Source organism: Podarcis filfolensis (genome assembly GCF_964270895.1).
Source record: "Podarcis filfolensis genome assembly, chromosome: 9".
NCBI lineage: Eukaryota > Metazoa > Chordata > Lepidosauria > Squamata > Lacertidae > Podarcis > Podarcis filfolensis.
The window spans coordinates 76,113,032-76,133,429 of NC_139610.1; the positions used below are offsets into that span (position 1 = coordinate 76,113,032).

Consider the following 20,398-nt stretch of genomic DNA (forward strand, 5'->3'; position numbering starts at 1 on the left):
ATCCTCCAACCTCCAACCTAGGTTATGATCTGTTTCATTCTTCCCTATCCTTCCTGGACTTTTTTTGTTTTCCAAAAATTTTACTAATTTTCCAAATTTATAAGAAACAAATAAGAAAACATTGTCCTTGCTGGTCTTGCCTGGACCTGTACGCTGCTGGACTCTCCTGCCCAGTCCATCCTCTGGCAAAGACCTCTCTCAGTGGCAGACATTATTAGGAGAGCAAAAGAGGCAGCTGCTCTAGCCTGCTGGGAAAAGTTATCGGCCGTTTGGAAGATTTTAACTGGCGCTCAGAATCTGTTTATGGACAAGGGGTGTTTTCTTCTTCTTCTAACATATGGAAGAGATAAAGCAAAACTGTTCCTGGAAATGAATATATCAGAAGTATTCTCTGCCAGGCCAGTAATGTTAATTTTTCATATATATATATAAAAAGAAATCTGTGCTATTAGGTATTTCCACATGGGTTTTTTCTTCAGGAACACTTGTTGTTTTCTGCAAATTTGCTCTTGTTTTGGGGAGGGGAGAGAGCCACTTTTGAGGAAGGAGAGTATATATTTAAAGAAGATAAATGTATGAGTATGCTAAGTGATAATAATAATAATAATAATAAATTATTCTTTATACCCTGCCCATCTTGCTGGGTTTCTCCAGCCACTCTGGGTGGCTTCCAACAAAAGATTAAAAATGCATTAAAACATCAGTCATTAAAAACTTCTTTAAACAGTTAATTTGGATATGCAGAAGATATTAAAAATAAATTTAAGGAACCACAGAAAGAGGGGGAAGGAAGTCAAGTTCTAAAATGTCAGAATGATTGTAAAATCAGCGAAAAGCATATATCTGAAAAGTAAAAATAATTAAAATAAAATAAACTAATTGCCCAGAGTGACTTTCCTCACCTGGTTGCCTTGGTCTCCCTGCAGAACTATGCTGCCATGAAGCTGGTGAAGCCCTTCAGCTGAACGTGGGCCAGGGAGGAGAAGGAGCTGCTGGGAAGGAGCTGGAGAACCTGCTGAGATCCCTGGACGATGGCGCCTTTCCAAAGTCACGGCCCGACCTCTGCCATGCTGTGCAAAGGGGGAAAGGAATTGGCGGCGCCTCCTGGCCAGAACGGCACTCTTTCGGACACACACACACAACCCCTCCCTCCCCACTTTTCCAACCCTGCAACTGCTGCTCAGGTGACTGAACTGGTATACCAAAGCTGGCCTTTCCCCAACCCTCTGCAGGCTTGTTTTCTGTACAGTGGTACCTCTGGTTGCGAATGGGATCCATTCCGGAGGCTCGTTCGCAACATGAAAAGAACACAACCCGCAGCGGCGCGTCTGCACACGTGCGGCTCGCGATTCGTCGCTTGTGTGCATGCGCATGGTGTCATTTTACGCATCTGCGCATGCCATGCATGAGTGGCGAAACCCAGAAGTAACCTGTTCCGGTACTTCCGGGTCGCTGCAGGACGTAATATGAAGCGGATGTAACATGAGGTATGACTGTATAGAGAAGCTGAAAGAGCTTCCTTGAGACTTCCCTTGGACACCGGAACAAGATGGTCACTTTTTGACCAATGGTAGCTGTCCCAGGAGGAGAGCTGGATCCTCGCATGAGACTTCCTCTTCCGGCATCGGCAAGGTGCTCAAAGCCTCTTGGAAACAGGAAAAGCATGGTGGGTTTTTAGGATCCGGACCCCGGAATCCTCCACACCTCATAATCCAGATACTCCCCAGCGTTCTTGCTTACCAGGGGTGGGTCCTGTTTCATGATCCCTCCTCCTGGAAAAAACTCTCCTTTATTGGGTCAATTTCCAGGGTGCCTTATGCAAATATTCGTGTGAGCTTCTTCAAGTCTCAGCCCCCTTCTCCACTCTCCAGGATCTCTAGGGCTGAAATCTCAGGTCAATGCAAGCACTCAAACAGAGGGCCACCATTTTCCACACTGTGACACCTAAAGTATATTTTGCGCTGTTGGCCAAAGATTGGAGGGCGATGACATTTTTCTTTGGAACAAATACCCTATTTGTTGAAAAATCTGTGGTGAGCAGGGTTGGAAAGAATTAATGAGCAGAGCAGATGGAGAAGATCCATGTGTAATGAGAATTGGGGTGTGTATTATTTCACCTGTTAACTGTTTGACAGCACCCCAAATCCTGTGCTCAGAACCAGGGATTCAATTTTGTTTTAATTTTAATGAGAAACTATCCAATGCACACTTTCTGATCTGCAAATTGAAACACACCTGATCTTTGAAATTCACACTTCTCTGAGTTTTGCCGGTCAGTTCCCTGGCCAAACAGTATGTACAAAATGCCATATATCAGAAAGGAAGTATGCATTAAAAATGCAGACAATGGTGAAACTGGCATATAAAAATGCATTATGCTGGAGAAAATTGCTTTGCAGAAATGTGTATATTAGTCAAAATTGCATACAAAAATGTGTACATTAGGAGGAACTAAAATGCCCATGAGTATTTTTTTAAGAAATAGCAAATTGTTGCCAAAATGTGGGGAACTGAATTTAAGATCAGAAAAAAGAGGAAACCATAGAAACCGAAGCAGACAGATTTGTCTATCCCGCGTCTAACTAATTCCACAATTATCACAGGCAATCGAATTGTTCAAATTCTGATAAGATAAATCAGACCGTTACAGAATTCAGGGAGCAGAAAGAAATTTGGAGGACCATCCGGGTGGATGTTCTCCTGCTGCAGCTTCATTCCATGTTCTTGTACCATCCCCATGCACTTCTGCAGGACTTGAGCAGGAGAACTTCTCACTGGATGGTGCTCTTGAGAAGCAGGTGATCAGCGTTAAAATTCACCAAGTTTAGACTGACTTCCAAACATTTCAAAAATAAGTACAGTACTGGGCGATTTATTTTGGACAGCATTTGCAAAGACCTTGCGATGGGGCTGAAGACAGAGGTTGCTTCCCCCCCCCCCTTAATGCAAAGTTGTCAAGTTTCAAAATGTGAAGAGATTGAAAACGTTGCCAGGTTTCACATTGGTGAGAAATGCTTTTTTCAGATTTGCCCTCTGGCAGCTGGACCTGCCACAGCTGTCGACTGATGGCAGGCTGGACTAAGTTATTATTGGGCTGCAAAGGAGAACACTCACTCACTCACACACAATTCTTTTTGTTTTTATTTTTTCTAGCAACTCCTGACACGCTTCCATTCTGCCTCTGCCCGTTTTCCAGTCTAAAGCCTGGACCTCCCATCAACCGACCTACTTTGGCCAGCCTAATGTGGCTGTTCCCCCATTACCAAATCTGCAAAAACTGGAATGGCAGATTTTCATTGCTTTGCCGAGCAACCCTTTGCCTGTCTGCTGAGAAGCAAACCCCTCTGAATCCCTTAGGACTTACTCTGAGAAAAGTGTGCTTAGGATCACAGCCATAACCATGTAAATTAACAGAGAACCTTTGGGTCAACTGGGCTGTCAATTTCAAGACAGGCAGCGATTGGTTTTTTTTTCTCATGCAAGTGTTTTCTGAATGCTGTGCCTTCTCTGGGGGCTGGAAGTTTGCTTCCCTGCCCTCCAGAACAATTGTTTTTACTTCTTATGCAAATATGTGTAGATTTAATCAGTGCTTTCACCTCTTAGCAACTGAGCAATTTAATTGGCTTGCAATTTATTTCACTGGTTGGCAGCCAGGGATGGGGCAGAAATCCAATCTGGTTCATGTTTAAAAGCGAACCTACCTAATTCTCACTTTCTGAAGGGAATCGAAATGCCGTCATCCGTCGAAATTCGCTCTTTTCTGAATTTTGCAATGCAGTTCTCCAGTCTCAGGCAAGGTAACTAAAAATGTGTACGTTTGTGAAAGTAATATGAAAAGATTCACTATGTAAGGGGTGGGGTTGCTTTGCAGGAATGTGTGTGTTAGGCAAAATTGCATCCCCCCCCAATTGAGATTGTTAGAAGAAATTTACGCTAAAATGATGACGGATGTTCATGAGGACTTGGAACTTCAAAGTGGAAAAATGAGAAGCCGAGAGAAATTTGCCCATCCCTAGCAATGGTCCCACCAAAGGGCAACCATTCAGCAGTTGGGGGAATGATTCTGCTGACAGTGGCCCACATGAGTCCTCTTGGACAACCCATGCAGAGGCGTTTGGACTCTGATTTAGCATAACCTCAACAGACCCCTGCGACCCACCCCTTGCTTGCTCAAAGGGTTTATTCCATTTCCTGGCCTGGGTGCTGAGGCCCGAAAGGCAGGCTAGGCTTCCTGTCCCATCCAGAGGGAACCAGCCCCAATCCGTTTTGCATTTTATTTTATTATTTTATGCAATATTATGGAGCACCTTCTGCAGGCCTGATCTTTGCTGCAGCTGAGACAAACCAGAACCACATATAAAACTGCTTCAGAGCCGCTCCAGAGCTCAGGGCTCTTTGAAAGGGACGTGGCTGGGAGTTTTCTGTATCACCTGTATTTGCCTTGGAAGCAATATCGCAATTGCATTGCGGTTACCAATGAAATCCTATTAAACCTCCCGCATGCCTCTGGTGTTTTATTTTCCAGAACATGAAGCTCAGGGGTGTGGGGGTGGGGGTGGGGTGTTTATAGCTCTCCCATCTCCCCCCCCAAAAACCCCCAAAACACGTGGAGAGCCATTGCATCTGATGCCACTTAGCAGAGAATCAAGTGGAGGTGTGTCACCATCTTGTTTATCTCCATTGCACTAGGTGAAGAAGGTGGGACGGCTCAGGATTCTTTCAGCTGCCAGCAGCTCTCCTGGTGGGTTCCAGGAGAGGCCTTTCCCCGCACATTTTGCAAGAGTTACTGTGGAACGGCAGGTCCTCTGCATGCAAAAATTAAAATAAAACCCAAATCCAGTCCTTCTGAATTAGACTAAGGTGGGTCCATCAAGTCTTGGGTTTAAGCACAGTGAAGCATATGCCAAGTTACCAAGCAAGGCATTTCCGGGCTGCTTTGTCCCTGGTTGGCATCTGGTACCCAGAGGCACTGCTCAAGTTGTAAGGGGGTCAGCAATGTCTAGGCAACACGATGACCATGTACATAAGCAAAGGACAATCTTTTATAGAATTCCTTCAAACCATAACAAGTACAAAATGAAATCTTTAGCCTCAAAGTTTCTGAAAATCTTTAAATGAAGTGAGGTACCAGATGAAAGACAATAAAATTATTTGTAAAGTGATATGTGCACGCAGGTCATCATCTGTAAAAATTTATTTTCAGTTGATGAAGCAATTCTATATCCTCCCACCACACTGACGAAGAATTCTACAAAACAGTAGTCAATATCCAGAATCACTGTTCAGTGTTGGACATCATATTTGCTGAATACACAAAGCTTCACAGCTTGTCTTTCATCATACAAAGTCACTTCATTACTTCATTTAATGATTTTCAGAGACTATCCTGGCTCCTAGCCATTAAGAGACCCACCCTCTTCCCTTGATGGCCGCCGAAGCCATTTTCGTGGCAACCACTGCATGATGTGATGGAGGACTTCCTTTTGTCTCTTCTGGAGAGTTCACCACCTTCTGAGATAGACCTTCCACAGTCACTGTTGTTACAGTAAGAGCTGATCGACTGTGGAATGGTCTCCTTTGGAAAATGGTGGACTCTCCTTCCTTGGAGGTTTTTAAGCAGAGGTTAGATGTCCATCTGCCAAGCTTGATTCCTGCATTGCAGGGGACTGGACTGGATGATCCTTGTGGTCCCTCCCATCACTCCAGTTCTATGAGCTCTCCTTATCAGTGTACCTGCGATTTGCTGTTAGGAGGTGAAAAAGACTCTCCACCTGCTTTCTCCACCCGGTGCATCATTTTCCAAACCCAAGCTTGTGCTCTCTCTCTCTTCCCAGTGGGAGAGGAAGGGAGGCAGGTAATCCTCTGGCAAGGTCGCTCTCCAAGAAGGCCGCCACGTTGCTGCACACTCCTTGACTTTATGTTGGAATCCTTTCAGACCTGCCATGGAAGTGTGCCCCTGCCGCCACAGCCGGGGAGATCTCCTGCCAGGAACCCTCTGACAGCCTCCCACACCATCTTCCTGGCTGCTTTCCCATACCTCTCCCATCACGTAATCGCCACGGGCCCGTCTGAGCCAAGCTTTGCTCGTAATGCTTTTTGCAGGATGCCCCTTGAAAAGATCAACCCACGAGATGGTTGGATTTCCCCCATCAGGCTGGTTCTGTCCCAAAAATTCCGGATGGGCTGCAACCGAGACAAGAACATACCAGAATGAAAAGTCATTTCAAAACAAACCAGCCTCCTTCCTTGGAGGTTTCTAAGCAGCGGGTGGCCAGCCGTCTGTTGGGGATTCTGGCATTGTAGGAGGTTGTCTAGAAGGCCCTTGGGGTCTCTTCTGACTGTGCAATTTTATGATCGTATGAACCTAAAGACCATGAGCCTACTGAGTGGTAGAGAGTGGGAATGGTCCTCTCAGGGGTAGGGGGAGATGAGACGGTTATAGGAGCCGAGAGAAGGAGAGATGAAAGCAAGAAAGTTGAGGGTGAGGGGAGAGAAGCCATCTATGTAGCATTTGGGGCCTTCCTCACAAGGAGTTTAGTGCGCTTGGGATCCCTATGCTTCGTTCACACATTTTATACGGTGCCTCGACACCCAATCATTATCCTCCTGTATTTTTTGGGTGGTTCCTCTATCTTCTCCCAAGACATGGACTGACTTTTTCAGAGGAATAAAATAGTAAGGCAATCTCTGGACAAGGCTCACCTGCCTGCTCTAGTTCATTCCTTGGTAACCAAGGCTGGATTACTGCAATGCACTCCATGTGGGGCTTCCCTTGGGTCTAGTTTGGAGGTTTCAGCTAGTGCAGGATATTGTGGCTAGACTGGTGATGGGAACAGATGACCGCCAACACTTGACCCCAGTGCTAAAAGACCTGCCCTGCCTTCCTGTCTCAAGGCTCATGGACAGGTGTACAAAACCCTGAATATCTTAGGGCCTTACTCCCGACACTCCAAGTCCCTATCAGCCTGAAGCGTTGCATCTGTGTTGTAGAATTTCCAACTCTATGGAACTTCCTTCTATGACTAGACAACAACAGCAACAATGCAGTGGGTGCCTTGATGGCAGAAAGTGAGGAGGAATTAAAGAACCTTTTAATGAGGGTGAAAGAGGAGAGCGCAAAATATGGTCTGAAGCTCAACATCAAAAAACTAAGATCATGGCCACTGGTCCCATCACCTCCTGGCAAATAGAAGGGGAAGAAATGGAGGCAGTGAGAGATTTTACTTTCTTGGGTTCCATGATCACTGCAGGTGGTGACAACAGTCACGAAATTAAAAGACGCCTGCTTCTTGGGAAAAAAGCAATGACAAACCTAGACAGCATCTTAAAAAGCAGAGACATCACCTTGCCAACAAAGGTCCGTATAATTAATGCTATGGTTTTCCCAGTAGCGATGTATGGAAGTGAGAGCTGGACCATAAAGAAGGCTAATCACAGAAGAATTGATGCTTTTGAATTCTGGTGTTGGAGGAGACTCTTGAGAGTCCCATGGACTGCAAGAAGATCAAACCTGTCCATTCTGAAGGAAATCAGCCCTGAGTGCTCACTGGAAGGACAGATCCTGAAGCTGAGGCTCCAATACTTTGGTCACCTCGTGAGAAGAGAAGACTCCCTGGAAAAGACCCTGATGTTGGGAAAGATGGAGGGCACAAGGAGAAGGGGAGGACAGAGGATGAGATGGTGGGACAGTGTTCTTGAAGCTACCAGAATGAGTTTGACCAAACTGTGGGAGGCAGTGGAAGACAGGAGTGTCCAGGCTCACGAAGAGGCGGACACAACTAAACAACTAAGCAACAACAATGCAGTGAGTGGGTGAAGGGAGATACCAAATGAGAAGGACACACAGGGGGAGGTTTACTTATTTATTTTGTGATGGCAGCAGACGTTGCTGAGATTTGTGTCCCCCTCCCTTGCGCTTTCGTTCCTGCCTGGTACATCTGCACATGCGAGCACATAAGCGCACCAGGAAAAGGCCTATGAAGTGCCGCCGGGGCCCGGAGCGCTGTCTCTCGTGTGTGCATAAAAGTTAATTGCAGAATGTTCCACTGCTTAGCGAAGTTTGTGATGCTTGTTTTCATATTATTTCCTTGGTCTTTAACTCTTGTGTTGTGCATAATTGAAGGCTGGAATTATGGAGTGTGCCGGCTGCCCGTAGGGGAGGCCACAACAACATACCTTTGTGTTCCTGCGCGGGTGTCGGCTCGGCCAGGCGAGGCGGAGGGCTGCCAGGATTAGACGCTGGCCGGCTGCCACACCGCAAGCAAGATGAACTCTTGTAACCCCAAGTAGCAGACTCCCGGGCTTCGTGCGCCTGAGGTCCCCCCCCCCCCCATTTATTTGCTGCATTTACTGGTCTCTTTGCAAAGTGAAAAATATCACATTTTATCTTTTGCAAATAACCACCAACACCGGCATGTCGTTGGTTGGAAAGTTGTCACTGAGATGTTCATGTTACGCAGAGTGTCCGGGGCAACCCAGCCAGATGGGTGGAGTAGAAATCATATAATTGATTAAAGTACAATTATATTTATACATTAATCGGTGTGTGTGTGTCATATTTCTCTCCATGGTGTGGGAAAGGAGTCTTTTAGGACATGACCTGAAATGTAAGAAAGGAAGTCCCACCAAATTGAAGATAAATGCTATGCAAGTTCCTTTCTTTTCACAATTTGAAGTGCATATGTTATCTTTTGGTGCGTCTGAGTTGAAAATAAGAGCCCCAGATAGATAGATAGATAGATAGATAGATAGATAGATAGATAGATAGACAGATAGATGATTAAGAATTAATTACTGGTATTACAAGCTCCCAAGCCAGGTTTGGGCTCATTTCATCTGAGTATTTTGAGCAGTGGGGATACCCAGAGACCCTGTTCCCCAATCCTGACCCTTTGCCCTGGGCACATGTGGGGCTTTATCACCAGCTAACAGGGGCTCTGGTGGGCTTGCCGTTGCCTTGATTGATTGATTGATTGATTGATTGAATGAGTGCATTTTTAAAAATACACCTATTCACTTTAAAAAAGAACAACCCTCAAAGCAGTTCACAAAAACCCAAAACATTAAAATTAAGCTAAATTAGTAAAACAGAAACCGGGCCAGATGGACGGGGTGTTATTACGGTCTAAACAAAAGTGTTTTTAGCAGGTGCTTGGAAAGAGCACAGCATAGGCGCTTGCCTGATGTCAATAGGCAGGGAGTTCCTAATGTGTCTGTGCTGCCACACTAAATGACCGAGTCCTTTCAAATACAGAATGAGTAATATACGTGGCACCTCTATTAGTGCCACTTCCACCAATCAAAGGGGTCAATCGGCCGAGGGCTACGGCGAATTCGCAGGGAAACTTGTTGTTAAGAACCCTATATATTAATAGTAGGGACGTGGGTGGTGCTGTGGTCTAAACCACGGAGCCTCTTGGGCTTGCTGGTCGGAAGGTCAGTGGTTCAAATTCACATGATGAAGTGAGCTCCCATTGCCCGGTCCCAGCTCCTGCCAACCTAGCAGTTCAAAAGCACACCAGTGCAAGTAGATAAATAGGTACTGCTGTGGCGGGAAGGAAAATGGCGTTTCTGTGCACTCTGGTTTTTGTCACAGTGCCCCAGTAGTGGTTTAGTCCTGCTGGCTACATGACCTGGAATGCTGTCTGTGGATGATCGCCGGCTCCCTCGGCCTGAAAGCGAGATGAGCGTCGCAACCCCATAGACTGCATTTAACCGTCCAGGGGTCCTTTACCTTTTACCTTTTACCTTATACGAATAGTAATGCCTTGAGCTTGGACTGGCACCTATTCAACAACCAGCACAGATTTCTGGTGGGATGGAAACGTCCCCTGGAAAGCTTCTGGGCAGAATTTTGGACCCAGCAAATGTTTTGTGGCAAAATTACTTGCAAGGTGAGAGCTAAGCAGAGACTTGAGATCTTCTGCTGCAAGTGGGGACATCCTTGTCCCAGGAATGGCTCCAACTCCACTGAGTGGCAGCACCCCTTCCTTAGGGTGAGGGGAGGGAGCCCAGTTCCCTCCCATGCATTCTGCATGCTGAACATTGCAGGTTCATCCCCTGGCATCCCTGAAGGATCTTAGGTGGAAGGAGCCCGGAGAGAGCTTTTGCTTAATGGAGCAAAGTAATGGCATTGCAGATGGCAGCATCCTATGATGCTTGAATCATAGAATTGACAAATTGGAAGGGAACCCCAAGGCTCATCCAGTCCAACCCTCTGCAATGTAGGAGTCACAACGGGGAGTGGCCACTGAGACCATATAACACCAGTCCTGAGAGATCTGCATTGGCTCCCAGGATGTTTCCAGGCACAATTCAAAGTGTTGGTGCTGACCTTGAAAGCCCTAAACGGCCTCAGTCCAGTAGACCTGAAGGAGCGTCTCCACCCCCATCGTTCAGCCCAGACACTGAGGTCCAGCACCGAGGGCCTTCTGGTGGTTCCCTCCCTGCGAGAAGCCAAATTACAGGGAACCAGGCAGAGGGCCTTCTTGGTGGTGGCGCCCACCCTGTGGAACGCTCTCCCAGCAGATGTCAAGGCAATAAACAACTACTTTACTTTTAAAAGATAACTGAAGGTGGCCCTGTTTAGGGAAGTTTTTAATGTCTGATGCTGTATTGTTTTTAACATTCAATTGGGAGCCACCCAGAGTGTATGGGGAAACCCATCCAGATGAGTGGGGTATAAATTATAAATTATTATTATTATTATTATTATTACTGCTAAATCATCTTGGGCAGGTGGCCACCCAACCTCTGCTGAAGAATCTCCAAGGATGGAGAGTCCACTTCATTTCCTGAGGGAGTCCATTCTGCTGTCAGACAACTGGTCTACACACATAAAACAAATTCACACACAGGCATCTTCCAAAAACCCAACCCCAAAAGTCCCATGGTGATCGGCAAATGGTAATGGAGGCAGGATTGTGAAATCCGGAAGCCCCTAGTCATGAACCGGCACATGGGCGGTGGATACACATTCAGTCATTCTGATTCAAGGAACGAGACAGTTGAGCAGCTCGGCAGCTGTATCCATGACTGAGCAGCCCTTTTCAGGATCCACTCTGCTCACCCTAAAAAGGGGGAGGGGCTAGAAAAGGTGCCCTGAACATAGTCTGCCTCCCTTTTTTCCTGACTGGATTACCACGCCCAGTGGGGTCACCACCCAGTGGTTGCAAAAGACAATTGACGCAAGGGAGAAATGTGCTCAGAGGAAGGCAAATCCACACAGCGTGATCAACTCCTGCCCGGAAACCAATGTCCCCACTGTGGAAGGACGTGTGGATCCAGAATTGGCCTCCACAGTCACTTACGGACTCATTGTTAAAACCGTGTTTATGGAAGACAATCTTAATCAGCTATGAGGGATCACCAAAGAAGAAGAAGAAGACCATCAGAAAGTTTTTTCTGATGTTTTTCAGACTTCCATGCTGACTGAGTTTGGGTTGCATAATGCCTGATTCATAATGCAAGGACTAGTCAGTGGCGGAGGAACCCTCTCTGGCACCCGGGGAGGGACACTGAGGGGCGGGGCAAACCGCCCAGTGGCGCACACGTGACGTCCAAACAGACTGCACACATATGGCATCCCGTATGGTCGCCGTGCAAGAGGTAGCCTGTATGGACAGTGTGCAAGAGCGGCAGCCCGTACGAACGCCACGCGAGCGGGGCCCATACTAGCTCCGCTCGTGCCCTCAGCCTCTCTACAGCTGGGGGGGCAGCGGGCCATCTTGTCACCCCCTCAGAGTGGGGCCTGGGGTAGCCCCCCTCCACCTCCCCCTTCGTACGCCCCTGGGACTAGTCCCTGTAGAAAAGCAGGGAGGCAGGAGATGCTCTCTTGGAACCCGTAGCTACCCGTATCCCAAGGGCACTGAAGAGGCCAGCTGGCAGGTCTCTTTTCCAAAATGTTGCATTGGCTACTCCATGCTCCAGAGATAGGAAATTATGCTACTGCCATGAAATGAAAGAAGAAATTTTGGGAGAAAAGGCAACAAAGAAGTCACGCGATAGACGTTTGTTTTTAAAATCACGCATGGCAGGGAGGCAGTGGACAGAGAAACATTTTGCTCCCTCTCGCACAATACATCTGATGAAGAGGAAGTTTGGGAGATTGAGGACAGAGAAAAGACAGTCCTTCACGCAGCACAGAGTTAAACTATGGAACTCACTGCTGCAGGATGCAGGGATGGCAACCATCCGGGATGGCTTGGAAAGGGGATTTGACAAATTCCTAGAGGAGGAGAGGGCTTAATGGAGCCACAAGAATATGGTTACCAGACGTCCCCATTTCCCGGGCCAGTCCCCGGATTTACAAATCTGTCCCCGGATTTATATTTCAAGTGTTGTAGATTTATTAGTAGGGAATGAATGTTGTGTGATGGGTTCAACGGCACAAGACACATCATATGGGGACTTCCAGCGAGGCAAAATGGCGGGCGCAATGGCAGCGAGCAGCTCCTGAAGCCAGCCAGAGCCAACTGCGCTACCAGGCTGGCTCTGGGCTGCTGAGACTGCCACTGCCGCTGCCAAAGCGGAACCAGGGACGCCTGGCACGTCAACTGGGGGAACCGCTGACCTCCCCTTGACCCAAATTGAGCCAGGAGCAAGAGCGCCCGGCCACCTGGCCAACTGCCCAGTGGCACTCTGGGGCCAGGAAAACCCTGGAGCTGACGCAGGGAGAAGGAAGAGAGGAGAAGGAAGTGAGAGAAAGAGGAAGGAGAAAAAAGAGGGGAGCCCTGACTTTGCCGCGCTGCTGCCACCACTGAGGAGAAAAGGTAGGACAGCACCAGGAGGGCAAGGACACGTGGCCGAGCCCAGGCCCGACCTGAGCCTACTGCATGGTGGCTAGCGCTCCAAGAAAGCAGTCCGGGGCCCAGAGGAGGGCTGCGTGACAGAGGAGACCACAGAAGAGAAGATATTGTTGTTGTTTAGTCGTGTCCGACTCTTCGTGATCCCTTGGACCAGAGCACGCCAGGCACTCCTGTCTTCCACTGCCTCCCGCAGTTTGGTCAAACTCATGCTGGCAGCTTCAAGAACACTGTCCCACCATCTCGTCCTCTGTCGTCCCCTTTTCCTTGTGCCCTCCATCTTTCCCAACATCAGGGTCTTTTCCAGGGAGTCTTCTCTTCTCATGAGGTGGCCAAAGTCTTCAGGATCTGTCCTTCCAGTGAGCACTCAGGGCTGATTTCCTTCAGAATGGAGAGGTTGGATCTCTCAAGAGTCTCCTCCAGCACCACAATTCAAAAGCATTCATTCTTCGGCGATCAGCCTTCTTTATGGTCCAGCTCTTACTTCCATACATCACTACTGGAAAAACCATAGCTTTTACTATACGGACCTTTGTTGGCAAAGTGATGTCTCTGCTTTTTAAGATGCTTTTCAAAAAAAAAAAAAAGTGTCCCCAGATTCTGTGAAAAAATCTGGCAACCTTACACAAGAGGGGAGAGGGCTCTTGTGTTCGAATCCTGCTTGCTGGTTTCCCACTGACTCTCCTTAGATTCTTAAATCTGACCAAAGGCCTTGCAATAGGGATGGAGATTGGGGGGAAATCGATCAAGTCATTTCGCACATGTTCTATGGGGCAGTAGCTTTCCCTGCTCAAATTAGAAAGACAGAGCAGGAGCAGTGCGCTGGGGCTTTGCTAATTTGTAGGTTGTAATTTGCCATTTCTCCAGAGAAGGCACTTATTTTATGAGGTCTGGAACCAAACTGACAACAAACCGCAAATTGGGGGTGGGGAGAAACAGGAGGCCGGCTGCGTGAGGAAGCAGGGAGGGGAGCCTGAAAATGGGAAACGTTATTCCATTTACAGGGGAGAATTTTTTGGTTTCCTTGCCAAACTACAGCAGATAACTTTGGGGCTTGGCAGTTGGGGGACTGCGGGGAGATTTTTACACATTTGCATTCTCCCTTCACACGCTCGGAGTTTCTCATTTCATCTCAGGAGGGACCTGGTTCTCCTCGCTTGGAAATTCACAGCTTTCCTTTTCGTCCCCAAAGCTGCTTATTTTCATAATTGAATTATACGGCTTAAGCCCATCGTTCAGAGAATCATAGAGTTGGAAGGAACACCAGGGGACATCTAGTCCACCCCCTGCAGTGCAATCTTGCATCTCTAAAATCCTGATGCCCCCCTCCCCGCTGTGACATCACTGGGGAACAATTTTTTTTTTCCATTTTCTGTTGCATGAGATTTTCCAACTGTTCTTATATGTTCTTTCAATGCTGATTTCAAATCTGAAATCAATTTTCATGTACATGCTATAGTTATCTTTCAATTTCCGACTTTTGCCGATATGTCATATTTACACTGGGGATAAGTGGACACTGACACGTTGATCTACCCTAACCACATGGCAATTACTGTTTCGCAAACTTTATTTTTCTTTATTTTTATAGTTTTGTAACCTAAATATGTGCATTTTTCGGATTGGACCATGAACTCCTTTTCATGTGGAGAAAGCCTAAAAGGCCATTCACTGTTTTTTGAATTTTTTTTGAATTGAATTTTACATCATTTTTAACATAATCACAACTAACAATATAATCACAAAATAAATTCCTGATTACCCCATCCCCCACGACTTCCCCCAACTTCCCCTCCTGGTTTCTTACACATTTGTTTGTCCTGCTTGGTGTCTTATTATGTCCTTAACATTTTAACCTCATTTTTATATTTTCTATATTTGCTTTGTTAACAAAAACAAAACGAAAGGTCATTCACTGTTAATAACTCATTCTCAAATCAGATTCTGTGCACAGATCTGTAGGTGCAGACCACCCCCCGATTCCATCTAGTTTGTTAAGAAAATTCCCAATCCCGGATCCACAGGTGACTCTGGGTCATTTCTCTAAGGTAGTCTGCTGTAATGTTTTTATGTGTTTATATGCCTAGCGCACTTTTAAACTTAAAATCCCTTGTTGTATATTGCTTTAAATGTTTGTTTTGCTTTTGGGATTGTAGTTCCATTTGTGTTTCTAAAGCTGGTCTCTGACCGTAATAAATTTCATGTTCATTCTTGAATTGCCCCCCCTTAAAAAATCAAATTGCCGCATGTTGGGAACCACAGGACTAGAGGGACACTGAGTGAGGTGGGGTTGCGGGCTTCACTACCACCCCACTCTCGTGGGGCTGGCCTCAGCCCCACGATGACCCGGGGAATCCTCGGACGCGTCATCCCCGGGCCAGCCAATCGGCTGGGCCAGGGGGCATGACCTAGCCTCATTTAGGTCTGGCGCGGCCGAGGCTCTTCCTCTTTGCCATGCAGCTTCCGCCAGGTTTTCCCGTCCCGCCCACCCATTAGGCTAGGCTCTCCGACGATGCTATGGACTCCGTTCAGTCGCCATCAAGGGGCCTGTTCCGGCTTCTGTTTTATATGCCCCCGGCATATAAGCCGCCGGCATGCGTCAAGAAGCCAGCTTTGCAGCTGTACTTGCATATAGAAAAATTCTCTCTCCCCCCCCCCCGTAGTATCTCTAGAATAGTGATTTCTACCAGAATAGTGATCACTGCTAGGTGGAAGTCACAAACTATACCTACAAAGGAGGAATGGATTTGTAAACTAAATGAATATTTCATTTTGGCAAAATTAACTGCTATAATAATAAAAAAATCAGTGGAATTAAATTTTTTTAAAAGGAGTGGAAATGTTTTGATGAATATATGGCAAAATATTGCTGGGGGGGAAAGATACGCTAATATGCCTAGATTAAAATGTGAAGTACTGGATGGAAGAAAAATGAGTAAGGAACGATAATAAGAATATAGAGATGATTTGAGAAGATTGCAGAATGCAAAGATTGTTGTAAATTGTATAATGTGGAGGAAATCGAGTGGGGGCGGAGGGAAGTGGGAGGAAGGAGAAAAGAATAATATGATACATTGAGGAAATGTAAATGTATGGGAGGATGGGGAGGAAATGGTCTGGTTTTGGTACATCTGTATTGTAATGTAATATGTGAAAACCAATAAAAAGAAAGAAAGAAAGAAAGAAAGAAAGAAAGAAAGAAAGAAAGAAAGAAAGAAAGAAAGAAAAGAAACCAGCTTCGAGAAACCAGGCACCATCTGGAAGAAAAACTTGGGGGTTATGGCATCACCGTTGGTGCCTGAAGTTGAATAAAGCCATGGCGGAAACACATGACTGCCTGGTCCCTGCGCAACGAAGGTGGCATCTAGTTTGGCTGGGATCAGCTCAGAAAGGTTTGGCCAATGAGGAGAGATGTAGGCAATGGTGTCCTGGCAGATCCTTAGCCCAGCAGAACATTCCTTAGCGCCACTGAGCACCAGGTGCCCTGAAACACAAGCCAGGATGCGTTCCTTGACCGGGCAGACAAGTATGGTATTGAAGCAGGTGGGCAGTTGGGGTGAAGCATCCGCCACAAAAATGTGGCCGGGAAATACTTTTGAGTATTTTTGAGTATCTTGAGTATTTTTGAGTATTGTTTTGTTCTTATTTTTATTATGTGTTTCATGTCTTTTGTTTTGCATTTTTATGTTGTGAACCGCCCTGCGATCTACAGGTGAAGGGCAGGATACAAATTTAATAAATAATAAATGAACTCTTGTCAAGGCAAGCAGCCTGAATTCCCTTCCTGCATCCCCTTCCTTCCTTCCTTCCTTCCTTCCTTCCTTCTCCTTTTCTTTCTTTCTTTCTTTCTTTCTTTCTTTCTTTCTTTCTTTCTTCTCTCTCTCTCTCTCTCTCTCTCTCTCTCTCTCTCTCTCTTCCTCTCTTTCTTTCTTCTCAGCCCCCCTCCCGCCCCGCTATTTATAGAACAAAACCCGCAATCAAAGAATTTTTAAAACCTGTTAATTGTTTCCATCCAACAGGCTCCCCTGGAATAATAACTCTGGCCATCGCCCTGGTGGCCCGAGGCGTTTTCTTTGGCCCGGCCAACCAGGGCGCCTTCCAAGACGGGGCTGAGCCTCCCCGACACGTCAAGGAAAGTTCCATTCCGCCTTGCCGGGAGCCCCCCATAACAAGGCGCGGATGAAAGGGAGGAAGAGGAGCCCCCCCTTCCCGCCTTCTCCCCTCCTTCAAATGAGAACGGCTAAAGGAGTGAGTCAGACTTTCCTCCCATAAAAAGGTTCCCGGCCACACATGACACGAATCGGCAAGCTAATTGCACCTTGAGGACTGCCGGGTCAAGCTCGCCTTGTTAACCTTGTCAAAATGACGGGGGCAGGGGGAGCCGGCTACTGTGCAGGGGGCTCAGGGAGAAAGAGGCGAGGGGGCGGAGAAGTCCCACCCGCCGGTTGGTTTCCCTCTCTCCATTTTTAGATTCATAGAATCAGGGAGGAGGAGGAGGCAACAAACCTAGAATTGTAGAGTTCAACCTAGCAGTTCAAAACCACGTCAAAGTGCAAGCAGATAAATAGGTACTGCTCTGGCGGGAAGGTAAACGGCGTTTCCGTGTGCTGCTCTGGTTCGCCAGAAGCGGCTTAGTCATGCTGGCCACATGACCCGGAAGCTGAATGCCGGCTCCCTCGGCCAGTAAAGCGAGATGAGCGCCACAACCCCAGAGTCGTCCACAACTGGACCTAATGGTCAGGGGTCCCTTTACCTTTACCTTTACCCCTGGGGACACGGGTGGCGCTGTGGGTTAAACCAAAGAGCCTAGGACCTGCCGATCAGAAGGTTGGCGGTTCGAATCCTCGCGACGGGGTGAGCTCCTGTTGCTCGGTCCCTGCTCCTGCCAACCTAGCAGTTCGAAAGCACATCAAAGTGCAAGTAGATAAATAGGTACCGCTCCTGCGGGAAGGTAAACGGCGTTTCCGGGCGCTGCTCTGGTTCACTAGAAGCGGCTTAGTCCTGCTGGCCACATGACCCGGAAGCTGTACACCGGCTCCCTCGGCCAATAAAGCGAGATGAGCACCACAACCCCAGAGTCGTCTCCAACTGGACCTAATGGTCAGGGGTCCCTTTACCTTTACCCCTGGGACCATTCAGTCTAATCCCCTTCAATTCAGGAATCTCATCTCAAGCATCCAACCTCTGCTTAAAAACCTTCCAGGAAGGAGAGCCCACCAAATTCCAGGGGAGTCTAGATGATTCCTGGGGGTCTCTTGCAACGCTACAATTCTGGGATTCTTTAGCCATGATTTTTGCATGGCATGGGGTCGGACTGCCTGACCCTTGGATCCAGAATCAAAGCTCTCTGCAGCTCTGGGATCGAGCACAATGGAATACCCACATATCCATCCTTTGGGTGAGTTGCTTTGAGCCGAGATGGATTTAGGGGAGCGCAGCCGGTTCGGTCGCACTGGGAGTTGAGCCTCAGGGGGAAGCCAAAATGATGCTTTTGACTGGAGTTCAAGAGGCAGGACACATGTGCCGGATTTGGGCATTGCAGAGGGTGCTGCTGGAATTTGAGACCCTAAGGTCTGCCTCTGCTTTGAGACTGTTCCTGTGCAAAGCAACACACCAATGAAATAATGAATAATCCTAAGAACATTCAGGTGAAACTCGGAAAATTAGAATATCGTGGAAAAGTTCATTTATTTCAGTACTTCAACTTAAAAGGTGAAACTAATATATGAGATAGACTCATGACCTGCAAAGCGAGATATGTCAAGCCTTTATTTGTTATAATTGTGATGATCATGGCGTACAGCTGATAAAAACCCCAAATTAACAATCTCAGAAAATTAGAATATTAAATGAAATCAGCAAAACAAGGATTGCAAATAGACCAATACTGGACCTCTGAGAAGTAGAAGCATGCATATGTATTCAGTGCTTGGTTTGGGCCCCTTTTGCATCAATCACTGTCTCAATGCGGTGTGACATGGATGCTATCAGCCTGTGGCACCGCTGAGGTGTTATGGAAGACCAGGAAGCTTCAGTAGCAGCCTTCAGCTCTTCTGCATTGCTTGGTCTCATGTCTCTCATCTGTCACTTGGCAATGCCCCATAGATTCTCTATGGGGTTCAGGTCAGGTGAGTTTGCTGGCCAATCAAGCACAGTAATCCCATGGGCATTGAACCAGGTTTTGATACTTTTGTCAGTGTGGGCAGGTGCCAAAGTCCTGCTGGAAAATGAAATCAGCATCCCCATAAAGCTCGTCTGCGGAAGGAAGCATGAAGTGCTCCAAAATCTCCTGGTAGACGGCTGCGTTGACCCTGGACTTAATGAAGCACAGTGGACCAACACCAGCTGATGACATGGCTCCCCAAATCTCTGTTCTGATGAGAGCAGCTTTTGCATCTCACTCGAAAACGAAGGACCCAGAGTCTGGAGGAAGAATGGGGAGGCACACAATGCCAGATGCTTGAAGTCCAGTGTGAAGTTTCCACGGTCTGTGTTGATTTGGGGAGCCATGTCATCAGCTGGTGTTGGTCCACTGTGCTTCATTAAGTTCAGAGTTTCACCTGTAAACAATGTGGAGATTAACAGTTAGAGAAATGCTGGTCAAACAGAAAAAAAAAAACTTTCATGTGAGGGTAAACTGCCGTAAAAAGGCTCTCTCTGCATGTGTTGGGCAGGACTTAGGCCCAAAGGGGTATAAACTGCTAAATTTTAAAAAATATATATAAAAATGCCAGGCACCATCTGGTGAGACGTTCTCCTGTGCAAAGCCCATTGAAATGAGCTGTGGCAAGAAGGCTAACCCAAGGACACTTAAAAAGCAAATTACAAAGGCCTGATGCTACGAGTATATTTATTCAAGAGGTTTATAAGCTCCGCTCTTCGAGGAAATCCTTCACCAAGCGTCTTGCAAGATTTTAAAATGCAATTCCATTTTGCGAAACCTTTCTAAAACTATATCGGCGGCGGCTGTAAACAAGGGCAGCATGAAAACCATGAACACGGCGCCACCATCCCAGGAAAAGGCCCTAATTCATTTCTCCTGAACCTGTCCAAAAAGCTTTGCGTCCACAAAGTGCGGGTGCTCTGGGGGATGAGCTTATGCGACCAAGGGGTTGGAGGGGTCTGAACATTTCTTGGGAACCACTGACCAGGGGTGCTGCAAAAGGGGTGCAGGGGGTGTCATGCCTGGGGGTGGTGTGACAACCCCCCCGGCAGATTGGCGTGGCAGTGCTCGCACCCCTGGTGTGCGGACTTTCATTATTGGTGTCAGGTGTGCGTGCAGGAGCCAGGCCCTGTGACCAGGACTCGGGCCTTCCTGAGTTTCTTCTGAAGAGGCAAGGTGCGGCCACACAGGTGAGGCCGATTGGTAACTCACAGCACCTGGTGGCAAGAGCTGGGAAGGGATATAAGGTCAGCATTTCCCCTCAGCTCTTTGCCACAGCAACATGCTTCCTGCCTTGCTGCGTTTGGCTCCTTGACTCCTTGCTTCTTGATCCTCGGACCCTTGACTTCTTGACTCCTGGCTCTCTGACCCTCGGACCCTTGGCTTCTTGACTCCTGGCTCTCTGACCTTCGGCTTCCCAACTCCTGGCCTC

General features: G+C 47.3%; 1 protein-coding gene and 1 long non-coding RNA gene across 9 annotated transcripts in view; one reads left to right on the plus strand and one right to left on the minus strand.

Annotated features, from left to right (window-relative positions):
• Window positions 1-4,497, plus strand: part of DYSF (dysferlin) — a 223,052-nt gene extending 218,555 nt beyond the window's left edge. For all 8 annotated transcript variants that reach the window (XM_083631547.1, XM_083631549.1, XM_083631552.1 and 5 more), the window contains one exon: window positions 927-4,497. In XM_083631547.1, the coding sequence (XP_083487673.1) occupies window positions 927-965 (39 nt within the window). In that variant the 3' untranslated portion in view covers window positions 966-4,497. The remainder of the gene's footprint in view (window positions 1-926) is intronic.
• The window catches only part of LOC310742595, a 143,981-nt gene that overhangs the window by 60,858 nt on the left and 62,725 nt on the right, over window positions 1-20,398 (minus strand). The gene's annotated exons all lie outside the window — the stretch shown is intronic.